The 24336-nt window shown below is 34.4% G+C and overlaps 1 protein-coding gene across 1 annotated transcript in view; it reads right to left on the bottom strand.

The window, feature by feature from the left end:
* Positions 1-24336, bottom strand: part of Cdh12 (cadherin 12) — a 263017-nt gene that overhangs the window by 22850 nt on the left and 215831 nt on the right. Inside the window, exons 6-7 of the mRNA XM_051182582.1 lie at positions 17311-17564; positions 1110-1246 (exon numbers count right to left, since the gene is read on the bottom strand). Coding sequence (XP_051038539.1) covers positions 1110-1246; positions 17311-17564 — 391 coding nt within the window. The remainder of the gene's footprint in view (positions 1-1109; positions 1247-17310; positions 17565-24336) is intronic.

The following is a 24336-nucleotide window of genomic DNA, read 5'->3' as shown; positions in this document are numbered from 1 at the left end:
ACCTAGTCTAATTAATTTACCCCAGCTTCTCAGGATAGCTTATTAAACAGCCATAGGGACATCTGCCAAGTTGTGCCATCTGAAACAGATCTCTGGATTCCTGAAACATTTGAACATATGAAAACATATTCAGCCATACACACAAACATGCATACTCCTACACCTATGTTAACATGGTTATAAATCATAAATACAACTCTTTCATAGTTAAACTCACTTACTTGAAACTGAGCAACAGCCCAGAACAGAATAAGTGTTTGTAGTTCCTTTTTAATTTGAAATGTGAAATCAAAATCTAAACTGTTATAAATTTCTGCCAGATGCTCCAAGTAATATAAGGAAGAAAAAATAAAATAAAAGATATTCCAAAGGGACTTCTCAAAACCCTCAAAAGACCACAGCAGAAGGAAAGAAACCAGGTGTTTCTCATAAATACACTCGTGTCAATAGCAAAATATTAAATATTCTCACTTTGTAATTGAGATAGATGTGTAACATCTTTGAATGCCTTATCAAACAAATAAAGTCTACTTTCACTCTAAATCTAGAAAATCTTTTTCTGTGCACCAGCAGGCACAAGGAATTCCAAACCATCTTTACACTCCGAGCAAAGTACTCAAAACGTACACTTAAAATTTTAATATCATCCACACTCTTTTTAATATATGTCCTCATGAAATAGTATGGAAATGAACAGTTTTTAAAATATTTTCCACATAATTCAGAATACATTGCATAATAAGTGATTTCATGTGCTTGTTTTTCTTTCCTAACTTCTATATCTCTGAGTGATATAGATACATGGGGTATCTGTGGAAGAGTGGTTGACAGTGTTGCAAATTCTGGAAAGTCTTTAGTAGAAAAGAGTGAGATAACACAAGAAAAATCACTTCTAGGTATTCATTCAATCTTGCAAACAGGGCTCTCTGGCAGCTGTCACAATTTCTCTGGACTTATGCTATGAGGAATAGGAACAGGTTTCTGAGTTTCCCCAGGAGACTACTCAGCTGTCAGCCCCAAAGTAAAAAACACTACAGCAGGGACTCATTTAAGAGTGTTAAATCCACAGAATTGCTGTATAACATTGATTCTGCCCATGCCATACTTACTAACTTTACTTGCAATTATGGAGAAATTATACTGTGCCATGCTCTCTCTGTCTAGTAATTCATTTGTGGCGATGGTTCCTTCAGTTCCATCTATTGTAAAGTAGCTGTCCCCATCATTCTTCCAATCTATGAAGTACCTGTAGGTGAACAGAGGATATGCAAATGTGCAATGATTACACATGAATCATAATGTCAGTTAGGCTAACTTGACACAGTTCCTTACTTTTTGCCCTCTAGCCATTACCCACCATGCAATAAAGAAGAGTGTAAATGACAGCTTCTTTATTGTAAAGTCAGTATGCTCAAGGGGAAACTGGGAATAATGAAAGATTTAGGACTCTTGCTGTTCATATTATTTTAGGGTCTTGACACTTTGAAAGCTCAGCAGAGACTAAAATCCTAAAGCTGACCATGGTTTTCCTTAACCTGCTGAATATTAAAACTCTCTCAGGTAGTAAAAGAACTGTTCAATGATAGCAGTGAGAAAGGTGAGAGATGGAGACGGATGTCTGAAAACTGCTAAAACTCTAGGAAGAACATACAAAGTCTTTGTGTTTCCTTGAGAGGGAAGGAAAATAACAGTGCAGGAAGCAAACAAAGATAAACTGAAATTTTGGGGATTCAACAAGATAGTTTCCCCTTAACTAGTGATGTCTCTGATTTTAAATTTTCTAATACCCTTGCTCAGATAATATTTTCTTCTCTAACAGTATCTAGAAGAGAAAAAACAAGAATATGAATAACAAAACAGAAATTAACTGTCCTTACATATTCAGATAATGAGATACATGTGGGAAGATATTTTTGTCACAATATCAAAATATTATTTTTTACAGTGTTAAGGTTTTAGAGCCTTGAAAATGCCCTGTCACTGAGCTACAAATACAGAGACCAGGAATTATAAAAAGTTAAAATCTAACACTATGTCCATGAAAATAAACTACATTTTACCTCATATCTATCCAAATTTTATCTCATAACTATCTAAATTGAGCTCAGAATCTAAAAAAAAAAAAAAGGTCTGGGCCAGTTTAAGTTTACAGTTTATCAGTATTTATTTATTACATAAACATCACTATTTTTTACTTAACTTTAAATGGTATGTAGTATTGGAACTCTACTGTGATAATAAGAAGGCATAATATGGCATATGCTTCCCAAGTCTTTTGTACCCTCTGGGTCTCATAGAAGTTATTAAAAATTTGGGGTCAAAGCAAATGATATTTTGCATTTTACCCACTGTACATTTCCATGCCACTAACAAGTAATTATTTTTAATCATTGAAAACTGGTGATGGATATTTGCATCTGTATATGCTTATTAATTTAAGAAGTTGTATAGGAAACTTACATGACTCCTTTCATTGCAGTGAGATATCAAATCCAGTTTGGTTTTACAAGTGAGATACTTAAGCTTAACTTGTTAATATCATTTAGTAAATGATCTCATGACAAGAAGTTATTGTTGCAAGGTATGAGCCATGCTGTTATCTGCTTTTTGTCCACAAGGTAGGAAAAGGAAAGTATTGCAGTCTCATAACTTCAAAGTAACAGTTTTTACTTTACTTACATCCCTCAAATACAAAAACATTTATTGTGCTTTTAAAAGTTAAAGAGTATTGAAATAATCTTATTTTTATTTTTCCTATTGCAAGCCCGTTTCTAAATAGAACAATGTTTTATCACAATATTCTTTTTCTTGGCACTTCTATTCAACCAAACATATGCCTAACTCAAAAGGAAAATTGCAACCTGTTAGCATTATTAGCTAATATGTTATGAGGCACCATTGATGTGGACTGTGTTCACTGCATAATTGACAATATCTATTGCACACTAAATACCATGCTAGAGGTAACTGTGTAAAATGAAATTGAAGTTTAATGCTCACCCCTGATGATATGGAGAGACATTTATCACTAGATGATCTCACTACCTGATAGATGGTCAGAAAAGGCTTTGCAATAGTGCCAAGGAAAAATACCTTATATGAAATCTAATGCGTGAAGAAGAAAATATCCCTGTACCTGATGATTGGAAGGTACTAGAAAGCTGTTCAGAAAGGGTCCAGGCAAAGACTAGCAATCACAGACAAGAGAGAAAGAACCTACTTTAGGAAGCTGCATTAGTAATAGAAACTCTAGGAAAGAGCTATAGAAAAGTTAGGCTGTTAGCTATTGTCACAGAAAGAAGAGAGTGGAAAAATGCCAAAAGTTATTTAGTTCCTGGATACATTTGTATAGTAAAATAAGGAGTTGAGTGGATATGTGACAAATGATTCATTGTTAAGGGGATTAAACATCTATTGCTTTGAAAGGCATGTGCTGGAACATTCAAATAAGACAACAATGTTAAGTAAGCATTGTTTTATTTTATTTTGCCTTCCCGATTCTTCCAAAAGATAGAGTTGCCTGAAGAGCAAAGCTGGATTTGATTCAAGGAGTTTTGAGGAATTCTTACAATAAGAAGGGGTATGCAGCCCAAAGTAAAGAAGATGCCAACACTCACTAAGTAATTGGAATGTTGTAAAGATACAGGAAGTGAAAGTGACTTGCTATATTGAAGTACACAGGGAAAAGGAATGGAGAAATAAGTCTGTAATTATGCAAGTCTCAGGTAAACAGAACATCATATTGCATCAAGAAAACTCTCTTTGGAAGAGACAGAGGCCATTCAAGAAAGCTACAACCATCAAAGTACAGAGTATTGGACAAGCTCAGTCACAATAGATATATTCACCAAACAGTTCCAGCACCTAAGTTTCAGGCTACATTGTGGAAGAAGTGACAGAAAGATCATAAGATCCAGACAATAAGAGAGTTTTCTGTGATAGTCTCAGAGGTTATTCCCATAAAGTCTCACATTCATGGTTCCCTACATGAGTTCAATAAGGATAACAGCTGATACACCTAAGCAGGTGAGGGAAAGTTTAGGAGGCCTTGATCTTACAAAAATAACAATAGGCACCTGAGGAATACTCAGAGTGGAAGAAATACTTTTCCATGAAGAAGAGCACAACTATTGGTTACTCAAAATTAACTGTTCACCCCTGAGAATAAAATTTAAATAACACTGTACATAGTGAGCAGTCTACGCTTAGGAATATATATGTATATACATACACCAATCCGTGTTGCAAGAAATCATGAAAAAGTAGCCATGAATTTAAAAGACTGCAAGAAAATATTGACAAAAAAAACCTTCAATAAGAGTATATTTGCAGAATTATATATTTCTAGATTGTTGATGGAATTTCCAGGAACTAAAATTTTCAGAGTGAATCCTTACCTGTCTTACTGTGGATGCTGCAGTCTAACTTCAATCTAAAGGATCACCTCCCTAAAATTTATTTTTCATGTAAAATTCCTGAAAGCTGTTTTATTCCTAAGTGTTACCTCATGTCATTACATTCTTATCTTTTAGGTTCTGAACTCTGGCTATTAGTCAAACTTTAAATATTCCTGTATCATGATATTCCATGGAACTTTATGATTCCACCAAAAAAAGTGTCTATTCTTTTTCTTATAAAATCCTAGTGCTCATTTAATTCATCTGGATTGTTTCTAACTGATGCTAACATGGTTTCTAGTTAGGATACGTAAACCAATATATCTCTTTAGTTCAAATATGCAGGAGATTTCTTTTCCATGGGAAGCACTTACCAGTTGGAATACTGTTCTTTCCATATTTTATAAGTACAAAGTTTTACAGTATTTGACTATCATTAATAATATCAACATTGCAGTTGAAGTGTGGCAATTCATGATTTTCATCAATTACTGTTTAACAAATTTGTTGTGAACACTGCATATTGCTTCAACAGAATACTCCGTTGAAATGAAACAAATGTCCTTTGGAATAGATCACTGCTGATTTTACTCACTCATTCCTGAGTCATGGTGTCAAATTCTGAAGGAATGATGCCATTTTATCTCGACATGTTCATATACATATGAATATATATATATATATATATGACTATAAAATATCTACAGCTTATTTGAAAGGAAGTTTAATCATTATCACTATCACTCTCTTTTCTCATTTAAACAAGTTTGTATTATAGCTATGGAATTTTTATACTCAGTAAATTTACACACTTAAAATTACCCACAATTTTATAACTCCATGAATGTTATGGAACCACTTGAGGGAAGAATTTATTACTTTAGCTTTCTGGTGATAACTTATTATTATAATATTCTGCAATATCACAAATAAACTATTATAACATTATATCACTAATATTTCTAATTTTTTGTATGATTGCAATAAGCTCAACATAGAAGATAAATAAGGTATTCATGAGGAGTATTGAGAGATAATTAGAGCAAAGGTCTCTCATATAGTGAGTGGATTAATCACTGTATTTTCACTATGAGGATGTCATTGAAAAGTGGTACTGACAGGTTTTGTTGGAACTAGGTCACTAAATTATGCCTTCGAGGGTTATTTCTTACCCTGGCTCCTTCCTTGCACTCTTTCTCTGCATCACATACAAAGAGAGGCAAAGATACTCTTCCGTGTCATAATTCTGTAGCTAATACCATTCCACATTCATGAGGGCAAACAAGCACTGACTTTTCTTTCTCAAACTATAAGGGACTCTAAATACCAAACCCCTTGAAATATTTGGTCCCAGCAAAAATCAGTTAGCTGTTATAATATTATTATTGTTCATTTAAGTAACCAATATCACAATTACATTTAAAGATTTTTAAACTGTATGTACATATTCACAGACAAAAAAATTTCAAGTAGTCTTGGGAATCAGAGCTTTGTACAAAAGTAATTTAATAATTATACAGTGAAGGGAAAGTACTGTTAAATATGAGCTTGCTGGGTGCTTCAAGGTAGTAACAATAAACTGAGTTTTCCGATGGTAAAATGTACATACAATAAGTTTGGATAAATGATTTGGACATAATGTCCTATGTAACGAGTACGGTTCTGCCCGCCACCTGCTCTTGTTCCGCCACCAAGCCAGCCCCAAATACCACACAGAGACTCTCTTTCTGGCGTGACTCGGACAGGAGAGGATCAGGTTGAATTTCCTGGTGTTCATCTGTCTAGGTTGTAAGTTATTTCTCCCTGAATAAACATCTATTCGGCCTATTTGTTTATCCTGATCCTTATTTACCGCAATAGTCCTGGGCTAGCTTTAATCTGTTTGTCAGAATGGGTTGACATGAGTCATAGCAGGAAAACCTCAAAAGTAAATCATTTACACACCAAATCCACTAACTAGATAATATGAAATTATGTGAAAGTGAAAACTGTGGCTTTCCAGTTTTAATATTCTTCAAATTTCATCATAATATATAGGGTTGCATCTTGATGGCACTGGATTTTCATATAAACAATGAGCTTGACTTAGCCTTTTAAAAAGTTATAAGCCATATTTAAAAACCAGAACATATGTTTTAGTTTTTATTCCAACTTGACAAATGGCATTATTTTTAGTGATACTTGACATTTTTTTTTCAGATTAAGTTGGGTTTCTGCTAAGGTTAGATCATATAAATGCGTATTTAAGTATCTTCAAGTATGCAGTAGACTCCAAAGATACCATATTTTAAAACATCATCATGGTATGATTTTATTGTTTCAATTGATAAAATAGTCATTTATTTAGTAAATTGCAGAACATTATGAGTTTAAAACACAAACATTAAGCAACTAAAATTTCAGATAAGTTCTCTGGGATTGTTTGAATAACAACGTTGTCTATAGATACAGGCATTTGAATATTTGAACATTGTGAGTTTAAAAAAGAAATATAAAGCCATTAAAATTTTAGATAAGTACTCTGGATAGTTTGGATAAGCATGCTCTCAATATTTTGTCCTCAGTGATGACATAGTATGGTGAGTAAGGCGTGGCCTTAATGGAGAAGTTACATCACTGGAGACAGGTTTTAATGGCATCTGGCCTCATCCCATTTCTAGTTTGTTCTCTTTCTAATTCATATGGGCCCTCAGCTTTCCGGTCCTGCTGCCATGTATTCCTACTACAATGAAACTCATCCCTCTGGAGCCGTAAGCCAAAATAAACTCTTCTTTTTCCATTAAGTTGATTTTAATCATGGTGTTTTAGCACAACAACAGAAAAGAGATAATGGATAGTCCAAATAAATTTAAGTAGCAGATGAATCATCGGTGCTACATAGGAACCTAAAAAAATTTGTTAAATATATATACACCCTTATCCTTATAGTAACTCTCATTTGATACCATGAAAAAAAAAAAAAAGGCTAATCCCACTTTAAACTAAGCTTAGGTGACTGTTCAAGAAAGTATGAATTATTTACTTCATTGTAACCAATACAAATTAGATGTTATGATTTCATTTTATATTGTTTGTCAGTTATTACCAATATAATTAAATTCTTAGTCATTTATTTGGTGTAAGGCCTACTCTAATATGCACATTTGTGTTCAGACCCAAATTGTTGCATCCCAAGAACACCTTGAGGCTGCCTTTCACACATTCTGTATGCAGGCAGAATCAGGGGAATGCACAAGATGCTGGCACATCCACACAAACTCATATTCCAGGCTATGCTGTAATAGCATATTTTACCCACCATCCAAAATAGCTCCAGCTAATTTGTTCTGTTCAAATAAGTTTTTTCTTTAGCACTAAATTGGAATCACCCCTGTTCCTCCAATTCACAATCAACACTGAGTATCTGAAGATCAATCAACCACCCAGCTCCTCCTATCAGATCTGAAATTAATCACACTTGAGTAACAACAAAATAGAGGAAACCTGCACTCAAGAAAGGAGCCTAGAATCTTACATAAATCACGTGAATGTTTTTACATTTGTGGATTTTATGCTACAGGATCTTCGCAAAATTTTTTCTGGTCAATCCTCATTTTCTTAGCAAAATGTTTTCCTAGCATATTCCTCAGGTATTTATTTATTTTAGTAAAGGAATCTCTCTATTCTTTAGCATCCATAAACACAGCTAATAGAAACTAAATGTCATGAGCACATTTACAAGTAGAATTGTCAGAGGACAGTGTCTGCATGCTTTTTGAAAGAACAGTATGGAAGACTTTTGTGAATTAAAGAGGGAATGCCAAAAAACAAAACAAAACAAAACAAAAAAACAAAAACAAAAAAAATAATTCTCTTGTTAGTCATAAGCACTAAGAATAGAATAGCAGGGACAAGTCAGAGCAAACTACCCCAGAGATTCACATATTCAGCTACTGCTGCAGTTGGCCTAATGGCTTACTTTTCCTTGAGTACCTTTGAGGTCCTTCATCTTAAATTCTACCTTCCTTTTCTCACCAGGACAACCAATTATCCATGGTATCTCTCTTTTCCCTTTAAGAGTTTAATGTCTGTGAGTTTATTTCCCACACACTTTTAAATGATTTAAGAATACTTAACATATGTTTTAGTGGATTCAGGTTTTAAGCTGTTGTTAAATGGAAGTGGTTAGCTTTATTTATAATTAATGAAATATCCAGAAATAGAATTAATGAAATAATCCAGAAATAGTAGTTTCTGTCATAGAAACCAAGATATATTTTTCTCAGTGCAAACATTCAAAATTCATCCTTACAGAGTTCACTTTCCTGTATTATAGTCTATGAAGTTTTTCATATACTATGTAATATTATTTAGAAGATAAAATTTATTTTTGCCAGCTGCATTAAAACACTGGTGATTTAAGTAGTATAAGAAGACACATAAAATGCTATTAAGATGGCATGGTATATATTTTTAGCATAATATATGTGTCTCTTTCTATAGTATTTATAATGTAAAATTTAATGTGATGTATACATCTTAGATCCATCAAAATATCCATGAGATCACAATAATACCCAAAGAATTACAGGTAACCAATAAATGCTGAGAACAGGATAAATTGTTTTCTTTAGGGATGAACACATCAACTAGTTATTCAGCACCTACTGGCCAGCCCAGGAAACACACATATGGATAATATTATATAGACTGAGTGATTGTATTCATGTATTTAGTAATATATGTATGTACGTATAGATATATACATGTAAAAACAATTATTGCATAAAGAGGCAATGAATTTGTAAGATAACAAAAGGGAGTTTACAAGAGGATTTGGAGTTAGAAAAAATAATGGAGAAGTGTGGTAATTATATTAAAACTCAAACTTTAATAAAAACTTAAATGTATAAGCGAGCTGGGCATGGCAGTGAGTGCCTTTAATTTTAGCAGCAGCACAAGAAAGGCAGAGGCAGGAGGATCTCTCGAATTTCAGTGCCAGCCTAATCTAAAATGATTTTCAGGATATCTAAGACTATGTAAAAAGAGCCCATTGAAAGAAAGGAAGGAAGAGAGTAAGAAAGAAAGAAAGAAAGAAAGAAAGGAAGGAAGGAAGGAAGGAAGGAAGGAAGGAAGGAAGGAAGGAAGACTATAATTGGGATGGGGGAATGGGAGGGGATGGTGGTCAGGGTGCATGTGAGGGCACAGAGAGTGTAAGAGGGAGGGAGGGAGGGAGGAAGAGGGAACTTGGATCGACATGTAAAATAAAAGTAAATAAATAAATAATAAATAAAATAAAAAAGAAAGAGTATATATGTGTACATTTTTGGAATCATAGGTGCTTTTATACAAACTATTCATGTAAATTATAATTATAGGTTTCCTGGGGGTAATTTTTAAGCTAATTATTAGGGATATTATAGTTTATATAAATCCAAGAGTTGAAATATTGAAGTCTTGATAGTTTTCTACATGCTTTTCTATCTTTATAAAAACACTCATAGCTGGAGAGAGTACTCAGTAGGTAAGTGCATTTGTTCCTCTTGTAAAGGACTCTGGATCAGTTCTTAATAGCTACATGGTAGCTCACAAGCATTCATAGAACAGCCTTTTCTTCTGGTCTTTACAAGTGACAGTCATACACATGATGAACCTACATTCAGGAAAAAAAACACTTAAATTCTTTAAATAATATGTAAGTCTAAAATAAAAAATAAAACAAACTAGTTACTCTACTAGTTAGTTATTAACACAATTATTAACACAAACTGAGACATTTATTTAATGAAGCCTCTTGAGATGTGGGGATTCCATCAAAAATAATGAATAGACACACAATTCCTTATGTGGAACTCATATACTAATAGTAAAAACAACACAATAAGTCATATGCACAGTTCATAGGAGAGGAAACAATACAGTGAAAGAATTTGAAAATATATCTTCCCTTTTTCAACCTCATGAAAATATATCATGAGCATATAAAAAAGTTTGACAAATTTTCCAATATTTTTCCCTATTGAATAAGTTAATTACTAATTATATATAAGCAACATTAGGGAGATATTTGGTAAGACAGGTCTCTTCTGCTCTAAAATTCTGTTGTTTGTTTACGTGCTTAGATTTCTATACTTTGCTAAAATGTATAGTTTATTAGATATGTCAGTTAAAATTAGCTGATATACTTTTCCTATGTCTATGTAACTCATGGGATATCTTTTTCTAGGAACTTCAGAAAAACAAAGTGAACATCCAAAAATATATATTTGAGGTGGGAAACCAGAGCCCCTTATAGTTTGAGTTTAAAATTGTTCTCTCAAGGCTTATATACTAAATGGTTACTTACTACCTCATGGGATAGTGAAAGGTGAATATATCACAAACATTAAAAATTCATCATTGGAATTATTCACTTGTGAATTCATAGATGGACAGTTATTAGGATTTAGAAAAGACTGAAGAAGACAGATCCTGGGTGCCTGACTTTGATTGCTATGCCTTTTTCATGGCTTCCTTCTGGCTCCTTTTCTGAATCACAGATACCATGGGAGAAGCAGCTCCACCTCATCAAAGGACCTTCATCATTACTGCTAAAGCAATGGAACGTTTGCCCACAAGTGCCTCAGTTTCCATCATGAGTCTATTCTGACTAGACATTACAGTTCAAATCTACTTGTTTCAGTCTCCTTGAGAGCCATGAGAAATTTCTGAATAAGCCCAAGGGAAAGAGTATATTATCTTACTAACAAGCTTTTGATGCCAGCCAAAAGGCATATTTTGGTGATATCTTGTTTGTACAAAAAAAAAAAAAAAGTAAATAAGTCTGTCTGAGGGTCAGAGAAGGAACAAGCTGCAGCCACAACTTACCTAACTCCTTAAACAGACAAGAGAGTCAGTTCCTCTTTCTCCCTGGTTATATCCTGGTCTGCCCAGTTCTGTCAGTTCCTGTCTGTCTATACAGGCCTCCATATCTCTGTAGTTAGCTATATGTGATGATATATTTCTTGTACAAATAAAACCTGTCTGAGGGTTAGAGAATGGAGCTTGCCACTGCTACAGTTTACCTCCTCAGTGTCTCAGCCGACAACAAAGTGTATTCCTATTTCTACCTACTTATATCCTTTTACTGCCCAGCTGACTCATTTCCTATCTATCTGTACAGACCTCCAGACCACTATGGTTAACTAGTGGCAAGCTCCATTCTCTGACTCTCAGACAGGATTTATATGTGCAAGTAAGGTATCACCACAACACACAGAGTTAGGGAATGAGGTTGCTTGCTGCTAGTAGGACTCATATGATAGATAGTAAGCCTGGCTGATCCTCCATTCAAGGACAGCACTGGAGTTGGTTAATTGACTATGCTACTCTTTGTTCTGTTTTGCCTCTAGTCTGTATATAAGCATGTTCTAAACTTAGTGGGTCCAGTGTCAGTCTTCCAGAATCTGCCTGTTTCTTCTATCTGCAATTTTGCAGTCCTAGCACTTCATTTCAGGTACTCTAGCTGACTCATTAGATCAGGAGTGAACAAAAATGGAAGCAACTAATTGAACCCAGTAAACCTGATCTGAAAATCCCCCTTTTCCCTGAAATTGTTATGTTCAGGTACTTAGTCACAGTGATGGAAATGTCGGTAACACAACACACCAAAAGACAAAGGCTAGACATGTGAAGGTAGGAAAAAATGAGCACAGCTGGGCTGGGGGTGAAGCAGAGAGTAAAGGCCACCTGTGTTTTATATGCTGAATACTGAAGTAATATCAGGTCTTGATAAACAGATTCCATTTAGGGTTATTTATCTAAAAAGTAATAATGATGATCATGATGATGACAAGTAATGGTGATGTTGGTAAAGTTTATAATAATACTCAAAGAGGAAATAATCACAGTTGTGAATTATTACTAAATGCTGCAAAAAGGAAAATAAAACACATAAACAGAAAATTAGTCAACAAGAAATATTTTTCATTTTATACTTTTAAGAAGTTTTGTTTTGTTTTGTTCTTTAAGACAGGGTTTCTCTGTGTTGCTTTGGAGCCTGTCCTGGAACTCGCTCTGTAGATCAGCTGGCTTTGAACTCACAGAGATCCTCCTGCCTCTGCCTTCCGGGTGCTGGGATTAAAGGCATGTGCCACCAATGCCCAGCTAAGAGGATATTTTTTAGTATTAGTTACAAATAAGCAAGCATATTTTTGCACCAAAAAGACGACTCAGGGCCCATGTTTTGTCAACATACATGATTCAACTTTCTTGTTTACCCCAAGGAAATGTGGCTAAGTTTTCATGTCATTCAAGAATAAATCTGTCTTTTGACAACTCCTCACAGGGATCAATTAGCTCCATCTGTGTCTGTTGTTTTGGGGAATAAAGTGCTTCTCATTAGAAGTAAAACTGAGAATACCACTTTAGTTAACTTACAGTAGGGATGTCAAATGGTAGCATCTGTGACAACACCAAAAGAAACAGTGGTGTGTGTGGGGGTGGATTTTATTAAAATATGGCATTCATTTCTGTTATACATGTTTAAAATTTCTTCAGTAATGTTTTAGAATATCATTTTAACTAGGAAAAGATGTATTACAATAGTTTATGCTGAGTAATATTTCTTTAACTATATAAATATGCATTATATTTGTTTATGCTGTATTTGTTTAATTATGTAAAGGTGCATTGTTGTTTCACCTTGCTTGACTAAGGTACCCAATTGGTCTAATGAAAAGCAGAAAAGCCAATAGCTCAGCAGAGAGGCATAGTTGGGGCTGGTAGATAGAAGGAATAAATAGGAGGAGAGAAGACAGAGGAGAGAATGAGGAAGAAAGAGAGGGACATGCTCAGGCCAGAAGCTAGGCAGCCACTAGTCAGCCAGATCCTGAAGGAAATGGAAAGTAAGATATACGGGAAAAAAAGTAAAAGGTCCCAAGGAATTATTTAGATAAAGAAAAAATTAATTTATGTTAGAAGAGCTTGCAAAAAATAAGTGCTAAGGTAAAGCCAACAGCTCAAATTTAGTGAGAAGTCCCCATGTCATGATCTGGGAGCTGGTTGTAGGGTCAAAAGGAGCCCATTACAATATCAATTAATTTTCTACAAAAACTAATGAAAATCTCTTCATCAGATGTTTCCCACTGGCAATAATTAGGCAAGCTTCAGCAACATGACTGACATGGACAACATACCAATATACAAGAGTATTGTGAACGTCTCTCCAATCACCATGTGTCTGTGAATAGTTCTTAAAGGTTTTATAATAATAACATATAAAAATAGCATGTTTCCATGGAGAACCTGGAGAGTATTTGCACTGAAATGTATAGTAGCCAGTAACTGTTTTTTATTTTTTTTTTTTTTCTCCTTACATGAGTCAGATGTATTTCCTTGGAGTTCCACTTGGACACAAGATTTGTTGGACAATATTCCTTTATACTGTGTGAAGGTTTGTCATTGTGATCGCTTTAATAAAGACCTGAATGGTCAATAGCTAGGTGGGAAGAGGTTAGGTGGGAATTTTCTGGAAAGAGGACTATGGGAAGAAGAAAGGCAGAATCTCCTGTCAGATGCAAAAGAAGCAGGGCATGGAAGAAAGAAAAATAAAACCCATGAGCCAACTGGCAGCATCTGGATTAATTGAAATGTGTTACTTTAAGTTGTAAGAGCTAGTGAGAAAGAAGACTAAGCTAAGGCTGAGATTTTATAATTAATAATGAGTCTCTGTGTCATGATTTGGGGTAAGGTAGTCCCCCCCAAAAGCATGCTACAAGATGTGAAGAACGAAGGAATGCAATTAAGGTTTACAATTTAAATAATGCATTTTTTGTAACATTTCAAAATTCATATGATATGGAACTGGAGAGGTGGGCTCAGCTCATAAGTGTGCTTGATTCATAAGCAATAGAACCTGAGTTGAGATACCATCATTCATTTGGAAAAAAACAACAAAGGACAAAGAAAAGCAGCAACAAAACAAACAAACAAAAAACCCAACAATACAAAAAAAAAAAAAAAAACAGGTATGGTAATGCACATCCACAACCTCAGCTCTATCCCAGCTCTGTACAAGTTGGAAACAATATGATCACTCAGACAGGCTGCCACAGAGTACATCCAGATTCCTCAGACAATAATACAGATAGTAATCTAGTACTTACTGGGAATCCTTATCTTGACTCTGCATGATCATATACACTAATGCATACACACATAGATGTGCATGCATGTGTGCTCACACATGCACACACTCACCTCACATCTGTGAATACCCATATTTACATGTCAATATACTAAAGTGAATATAAAGATGTGGAGTTAGGAGATAAAGGCGCGGGGGGGGGGTGAGAAATAATAAATCTGGATGGCATCTTTAAAATAGAGACACTGCCCTTTTTTAATATTAATTTATTTTATGTGTATGTGTCCATGCCCATACTCACTTCTTTTGTGTACCATGTATATATACTTCAGTGTCTGAGGATGCCACAGAATGTATTAGTGTTCCTGGAAATGGAGTTGCAGGTTGTTGTGTGCCATCAGTTTGGGAACAGAACACAGGTATTCTGGAAAAGAAGCCTCTGTTCTAAACTCCTCAGTCATTTCTCCAGACTGCTAGCTGACCTTTTTAAAGGACCTCGGGGAAGCTGTACCTTATTTTTTGGTATGAATACAAGACCAACTGGTAGAGAAAGACTGGATGTTACCAAGATCCACATCTATCATCACTTTGCTTGCAGAATTAAAATTTTCCTGACTGTGGCATGGAAATGTTTCTTGCTCCAAATATTGTAGGGCTCTGTCATAGAAAACTGAAATGGTAAGATTGCAAACTGGTATCAAATGATACATGATTTTGTAACAAATCCCTAAGTGAAAGATATGGAGGGTCTGAAAGAGTTTTTAAATTCTATAATATATAGGCGTTTAGAGTGATTCCGAGAAGTGGTGAAATGGCAGAGAAAATTTGACTAATTTTAGAAAAAGTTTCTATCTTTGTTAACATTATCCAGTGATCTTGAATACTATCTTGGTAGAATGCAAATGATAAAGCCAATCTGAAGACATATTACACATACATAAGAAACACATTATTGAAGAGGCCATGGATATGAAGGAGATGAAGTGGGAAAGTTGGAAGGACAAAGGGAAAGGACAAATGTAACTGGTATTTTTAACAAAATAATCCAGAAATAATAATTTCTGCTAAAGAATAGCTTTAGAATACTATTCCATGGGTGATATTACAAAAGGAGGAAAGAAGGAAGGGAAGGAGGGAAGGAGAGGGAGGGAGAGAGAGAGAAGGAGGGAGAGAGGGAGAGAGAGAGGGAGAAAAACAGAGGGAGGGAGGGAAGAAGACTGAGAGGCAGGCAGGCAAGCAGGCAAACACATTATTTGACCTTTTAGCAGTCCCAATTCATGTGGCCAAGTGAAGAGAATTTTGAAGAGAACTTTCCAGCTCACAATGTTTTTCTACCAAAAGGTACAATTTTGAAGATATAAAATTTGGTATTTATCTGAGATTTAATAAGAGCATCATTACTATGAATTAGAGTGCATGTCTATATCTACACAAACATAGCAAATGAGACAAATTAATTTAGGATGGAATTGTTAAGCAAAAGGATATCAGAATATATTTTTTAAATATTTTAGCTTTTGCATATTTCAAAAAAAGAACAATTACAAAAAATGAATTTCAGAAGAATCTATTAGAGTTATTCTTTTGATCACACATGAAAGAAGTTTGTTTGGGAATGAACAAAGGACTTCATCATGTCAATCAGAGAGCATTGATAAGGAATAATCACTGCCTATTGGGATTAAGGAAACAAAGAAATTCAAAAAATTCAGGAAGAGTTCCAGACTACTTAAACAGGACCAGGTCACTGAACTATTTGCTGAAGTGCATATGCTTTTCTTGAAGGAGGAACTCAGACATAATTCAACCTCATGATGCACATTAGACATGTCTTTTGTGAAACGTTTCAAATGAATGCCCAATGCCAAGCAAAACCATAGAGCTGGGGAGTTCAATATTGTTCTCTAGTTGTTACCTATATACGTATGTGGGTCTGACACAGAAAACCATAAAGAGGACACTATCTTTGCAGCGGTATAGGTTAGGTATCATTCCAATGATTATAGAAGATGCCAGATTCAACAGATCTGTAAGAAAAGAAGTCCTGATTTGGAGAAAAGTCATTCCTAATAAATATGCAAGCTGAGTGGACTTTCTCCTGCTAGCACTTGTAATTATATAGATAACGCTGCTACTCCCTCCTCTATTTCATACATGGAGTGGGGGTATGTGGCCCATCCATAACATGGCACATAGTCTCAAATTCGGTTACTTATTTAGTTCCAAAAAAACAATGCTAGAGAGGAACTGGCAAGAATGGATCTAGCAAAGACTCTCACCTATGTCCTGTTTAACAGATATTTATAGGAGACGTTGGATATGGAACTTTTGGGTGGGAAACGGAATCATTTAAGAGTTTGGGAGATGTTTACTTAAGATGACTATATTTTGTATGTGAGAAGGTAAAGAAGGTTGTTGATCCAGATTGTAATGTTAAGGGTGGGATATTTGTGTCACATTCCCTAAGTGATTCATGTTTTCAAATACTATCAGTAATCTTGTGAATCATTTGAAGTTGTTTTGATAAGTCCCTTTTTTGAATGGAAAAGAAAAGAAAGTTATTAGTTTGAGTGATGTGTCCAAATTGCACCACAATAAACAGTATTGTAAGGACTTGTGCTGTTTGTTTATATTCAATTTCTATGGCAACACCTTCGTCATTACTCTCATAAGAATTCATTAAATTTTGTGGTGTATGATCTAATACTGCTCTTTAGCAGCCCTTTCAGTAATTGAGTTTGTTTTCTAATCCTGTTGATTTCGTTAAGTTTTGTTTGTATAATGCATGTTAAAAATTGGCATTCTTACCTAACAGCACTACTGCCCACATCTAGGTCTTGTGCTGTAACAGCTCCGATGATGGTCCCCACTGGAGTGTCTTCATAAACCTCCATGGTGTAGAGTGGCTTGCTGAAAACTGGTGGCTCTTCCACATCCAGCACACTGATTTTTACTGTAGCAGTATCTTTAAAGGGGCCAGCAGAATGAAATCGGTGGTCAAGGTGGAGGTTGGAGGCCTCTACTTTAAAAGTATATGCCTTCTTTGTTTCAAAATCCAAAGGCTGTAATAAGGACAGAATGAGGAATTACATTTATATAGATATGGCAGAACTGGGGAACATTGTTCCTGAGCAATCTGCCTGCTTCTGCTCCCAAAAAATTATACATTTCATCTTTTTTCATTGATAAACACAGGGCAGAAGAAACATAAGGCAAATATTTAAGAACATTAACGATCAAAGACACATAATAGTCTATAATATTAATTTTATAAATACACAGAATTGACAAAATCTGTATATGCACATCAAAATAGACAGGGCAATACATTTTTCTCATAAGCAATGTGCAAATAGTAAGGGAAATGCTACTTTGCCTTTATACAATACTGACATCTACTGGACAAAACTAAAGATTGAAAAAAAAAAAAGGATAGGAACAAGAAACAAGGAAAATAGATTCTTTAATTATGTAGATTCCAAGATTGATTCTAAATTTAAAAAAATAAAATAAAAAAATAAAAAAAAGAATGCCAGACATTATTTTTCCACTGATATGATTTTTTTGTTAAAAGTTTTTAATGTTCCAGTATTTTATTAGGAAATTTAAATTAGGAAAATTTAAAGTAAGTAGAGTTGTAGCTCAAGTTGGTTGCAGACACAGAATTATGCATAAAATCAGTGTGTGATGCACTGCATTGTTAGACACATAAACAAGAACTATGACCTCAAACATACTGTTAAATTATGGATGCCATCGAACATGACAAAGGAAGTAATTTGTACATAGGCACTGATATTTAGTTTAGATTGTTCCCACTTCCACTCCACGTATCAGTTCTTTATCTTTATCTCTTTACAGACATTGAAGTCTAGGATCACTGTGTCACTGGGACACTTATTGGAAGGAGTGGCAATAGGCATGGAGTCTCATTAGGTGGTTAAGGCTGGCCCTGCACTGACAATCCACCTGCCTTAGCTTCCCTAGTGCTGTGATGACAGGCAGGACCTATCACACTCACCTTTACATGTGAATCTGCTTTGTTCAAAACAGGGTGGTAACACACAGTAACTATCTGAGAGCTGGGAAAGCTGAAGCAACATTATCTGTTGTTCAAAAGCAGTATGAGTTGCATAGTATAATCTAGGCAAGCTAAAGAGGCAAGTGTTTGCCTGGAAAAAGGTAACAAATTGTACTCATGTTGAAGGAAGAGGAAGCTTAGAAAGTTAGCACAAGACATGTAGACACACATTCTAAAGTATTTGAAGCGTCTTCCTGAAGAACAAATAGGTTAGACTAACAATTTAAATTCGTAATAATTATAATTTACAGAGAGAAAGTTTGACAACTTCCTTTTTAATAGGGTGCATGGCTGGTGGTACATTATGTTGCTTGGCTTTCAACATATTCTAGAATAAAGCTATATAATATATTTAATATAAGAAGTAACAAGTCTGTCACCATGTAGCATTAGAGAGGCCTGAAAGAGAATTATATATACAATAGAACTGAGTTCATGCTAGTTTGAATTAATAGTATTAGCTTTTAATTCACACAAAAATTCTGTGTGTATTAAGCAATATAATGTTGACAATAACAGTCACTAATATCTATGTCACAAACACTGTATATTTTTCCAGAATGCAAGCTGCATGTCCATCATTCATGCTTGCTCCATTACTGCTTTCAGATTCAGCAGTTGCCTTAGGATGCAGGCATGGGTACCATACCCTCCTTATTTATCTCCAACAAGTTTAAAAGTCTATACTTGTAGAATCATAAAGAATCCTTCCAGATAAGCCTTAAATTTATTTTTAATTGAACACACATTGCATCTATCTGAAAGAACTTGGCTCCCCACTGCTATGCCAATTTTAGGCAAAGAGAGGAGAGTGGACTTCTAAATTCCCTTTCATTTTCTAATAATCATCACTTTAGAAGACAGGCTAGTCTATTACTTTTCAGAACTTCAGTAGTCAAGGTTAAGAGAGAGGAGGAGAGATATATGATACTTAGGTAGATAGATGATAGATAGATAGATACTTATAGATTTGTTTTGCCACTGAGAGAAAAACTTGAAGGGAAACACCATAGTAACACCCTAGCCAGAGTTCATTTTTCTTTGCCTTGGCCCTTAAGCAACCGCTCCTTACAAAAGGGTGCATCTCAGTAAGAACAGAGAGAACAAGCAGCCACTCTTTGCTTTCAATTAGCATCTTACCCTTACCACCATCATGAGTTGGGGGGAATGGACTTAATTTGTTAACAACCATAATAAAGTTGTAGCATTTAAAAAAGTTATCAAGTAATGAAGATTTGTTTAGACTCTTAGACAATGAACTATATGTGGTGAAATTTATTTTTGAGAAGTTGAGTAGACATAATTCTTGCACAATAAATACAAAACCTTTCTACACAATTCACAGTGCATTTGATCTTAAGAATGTTTCTAGAGCACTGGACCTGAGTGCTGGTGAAAGCAGATATCGGATGAGGACATCCCTGCTCCATGGTTAGAAATAAATCACTTAGAGCCAGGTGTTTTCAGAGGGATAGTGGTGGGCAATCACATCATAGAGAACTCTGCAATAAGAGATCACAATCTCAGTGAGATGGAAAGTTGTAAATGGAGCTTCTCGTTCCTCCTGTTCCCACAGCCCGTTAGTTCCAGATAAACACACTGAAATTTATATTAATTATAAACAGGCTGATGGCTCAGACTTCATATTGGATAGCTCTCTCTTAATTATTAACCCATTTCTATCAATCTAAGTATTTCTATGTGGTGTTATCTTACCAGAGAATGTCTGTACCTGTTACTCATTCACTGGCTATACTGCATCTCTGGTGTCTTTGCTCTGCCTCTTCACCCAAGAATTGTCCTTGTCTGGTAGCCCTGCCTGTACTTCCTATCTGGCTATCAGTGTTATATTAATCAACCAATAAGAGAAACATATATGCAGAAAAATATCCCCTATGAGAATATCTATGTTCAAAATCTCACTAAATAAAAAAGAACATGTGGTGACACATGTCTTTAATCCCAGCACTCAGGATCCAAAGGTGGGTTGATCAGTATGTTTAGGCCAGTCTGTTCTACAGCCAGGGCAACAGAGTGAAACTTAAAATAAATAGATGATCGATAGACAGATAAAGACTTAGGTGAGCTATATTATTATAATCAATTTCTCCTTCTACATTCTTGTCATTCAAAATCTATGGAAATATTATGTGCAGATATTTGTTTCTTAATTCACAGAATCTAAAAATTGTTACCTTGTTTAGGTGAGTCACTATCCTGGGGCATCCTAAACTACTATCTCTAAACAATGTTATGTGGAAATTAATGGATTTCATTAATGACTTTCTGGTGAGTTTGAACATCAGTATTTCCAGCAAATGGAATGCAAAGGTACTTCTTCTATGTTATCATTGCCATCATCAACATCATCATCATTATTATTACTTTGTATTCAAGGACCTCCAACATATATGAATAGCATGTTAACCACCAAGGTATTGAGCTTTAAAGAAAAATTATACAAATATAATTAAAGTCCTTAATCATTTGACATATGATTGAAAATCTGGCCTAATTTGTTGAAGTTTTCAAAGAAAGTGAAGAAGACAGCATAGGATTATTTTGTAAGAGGTTATTTAGGAGGACACAGGGATTCATATAGCCAGTGTCAGAAGATATTGAAATCAAGGATGACTACAGACAAAAGCTGACCCCAAAATAAATTTTAACAACTAAAATATAGGCTAATAAATATTGTTGGCAGAGTAAGCGTGGCACCATTTAATACCATAATTCCAGTTGAGTGGCACTGAATAAAAGGCACAGTCACAAATATTCTGAACAACAGTAACTGGTGTTTGCCCATCTTTACATCGTTTTGTCCTCTTACTTCAGATTTTATGTGGAACATGAATCATTTTCATAAACACAATAAAGCAATCACTATTACAAAAATACCTCCTATTTTAAAATGATTTTGCCTTGTAGAAACAAGCAAGTCTTAACAGTCATTAAGGTGATCAATTTCAAGCATTACATGATCAGAAGGTGTCATTATCTGACATGGAACTGATGATTTGTGGACAAAGTGTTGGAAACATATTTATTATAAAAGTCTAAGGCAGGACAGAAAGATACTGTGATCATAATTTTGTAGAGTAAGCTTACTGCTCTGCCTGGATAATAAAGATAAGGCTATCAGAAAGAAGTTGGTTTTGGAAAGAATCACAGTTTCAAAGACTTGGTTTCATGACTAGTAAACTCACATTTTGTCTACAAAAAGGTGTGAGAGACTGTGCTTATTTCACAACCAGTATTCAAGCACTCAAATCAATGTTTCAGTAAAATGTGATCAAGCACTCAATAAAACAAAGATGTCACTGTATAAGGTGATAATATATCTCTGTAAGGAAAAAATAGAATGAAACTTGGACATTTGAAGTATAATTCTTCCTTTTACCAAGATTTACTTGCAGTTCAGCATTATAGATATAGATATAGATATAGATATAGATATAGATATAGGTATAGGTATAGATTGCAGGAAAAAAATTATCTGAATATGTTATGTAATTTAAAAGAATACACATTCCATTCAACTTGTCCAAAAATTTTAGCTCCAAAGTACTCATTAGATATTCACTCAATGTTTTTCTATGAAAACATTTTACTAGTTTCCACATTTATTAAAATAATACCATATATTATAACAAATTCACTTAAAATTATAAGGTACTATTTCAATTAGTGTAATTAATTAATTTCATAATATTAAAATACAATAGTGGACATAATACAAAAGAAATCAAATAACGAATTGTGAGAACATCTAGTACTTCAGTGTACAGACTTCAGTGAAAATTTTCCTAAATAAAATTCACAAAAGATTTAATCAAATACTATACTTCTTGAGTAAAACAAGTATATCTCATTTATAAACAGTATAAATCATTTCCTAACAGGCCTTCCTCACCTGATAGACTGTCTATGCCTTTTAAACTTAAGATTTAAGAAAGCTCCATGTCTGAAAGGTGATGTCTTCCTTGAACCACATTTTCCATTTGTCTAATCAATTTTATTTTTTAATATTTGTAAAATATTGCTAACTTTATCGCTCTTGTTAATCAAAATAAAAATCAATACACCAAAACTGGAAACACTAAACATAAAGTACTCTTTAGCAAATGGAATTTTAAAACCGTCTATTTAGTTCAATAATAAATTTTGTGTAAGGGGTAAAACTACAAATGTGGTGAACTACTTTTGGCAATATAAGATATAATGAGAATCAAATAATTTAAATGTGTATACCACATGCCTCATAGGAGACTAGAGTGAAATGTTTGCATTTTGGGAAGAATGAAAGAAGTTGGAAAAAAAATGAATGAAGACATACTTCCTGCAGGGCTTTCTTGCAGAAAGAATGAAGTGCAGAATTGCAATCGATCTGGTATACTGAAATGTTACTTATCAGTGTCAGTTGAACATGGCAAAAAAAAAAAAAAAAAAAAAAAAAAAAAGCAACACAGATCATTCAGCCTTCTCTGCACTTTAATGGTGTTGAATGAATGCCATAAAAGATGCACATAGGATGTACAGCTAAAGCATGTAATGCTTTAGAACTACAGGATAGAAAAAGAAAAGTAAGAGGGATGGTTGGAAAGGAAGTAAAGCCAAGGCAAAGGTAGAAATGAGGAGCAAAGCTGGCTTAGGACAAAACATAGGGTGGATGGTGGACTTCTAACTCTGACTCAGTAGAAACACTGGACGAGTTTAATGTCCTGCTAGCAAAGGGAGGTCAAGGGTATTGAAACCAGCCTAAGAGATTTTCTATATTATAAGTGTAGGAAGGGTGAATGAGAAACAATACATAGAAATATCTATTTTGTGTTAGTGTTTAATACTACATTGTATTGTAGCTTCATAGATGCATGTATATCTATGTGAAGATATATGTGCATGTATTTATACATGAATATGAAAGGCAGAAGTCCATGAGAGATGTCTTCCTTTATTTTTTGAGGCAGTTGTATCCCTAAAACTGGAACTTATCAATTTACCTAAATTTTACTGGCCTCTGAACAAAAGGGATCCTCCTGCAACCATCACTATGAACTTAGCATTATAGTCTCATTTTCAAGCTGCATATGAATCTGAACACAGGTCTTTGTGCTTAAGTGTAATGCTCTTTACGTACTTGTCATAAAGTTATATCCCCAACCCAAACATAAAAATCTCTATAGAGACCAGAAACAGAATGCATCTTTTGAATTTCAAATAAAAATTAAATTAACTTTAATCTAAGAGAGCACATCAATCTACTTTGAGTATTTCTTATTTTTGAGTAATTCAGAGTTAATAATTTCTAGGAGTCTAGAAAATTGAATTAAGGCATGTACACATATGCAAAGACAGACACACATATCCACACACACGCACATACACTATGTGCTTTGCCTGTTTATATGGTTAATAGCCACAAGCATTATGTGACTGTAAAGGCTACAATAGTGCACTGGATATTTTGGTGTTGGAGTTATTGACATTTTTGAATCACTAAGACCTTTGGGTGCTAAGACCTTTGGAAGAACACATAGCACTCTTAATCACATACCCATTCACCCTGTGCCAATTAGTATTTCTTTAAGGCAAAAGAAATTACTTAAAACATAAAATTATATTAATAGATGCAAAGAATGTTTGTTTCTTTAAATTTAATCTACTTTAAAAGTAGATTGAAACAAAACAATGATTAGAGAAATGGTAAATATTTGTCATATTCCTGAGTTTTTCCCAAATCGACCACTTGGTGG

This window comes from Phodopus roborovskii, unplaced genomic scaffold, assembly GCF_943737965.1.
Source record: "Phodopus roborovskii unplaced genomic scaffold, PHOROB, whole genome shotgun sequence".
Taxonomy (NCBI): domain Eukaryota; kingdom Metazoa; phylum Chordata; class Mammalia; order Rodentia; family Cricetidae; genus Phodopus; species Phodopus roborovskii.
The sequence above is the reverse complement of the archived record's forward strand: the minus strand, read 5'-3'. Positions and strand labels throughout refer to the sequence as shown.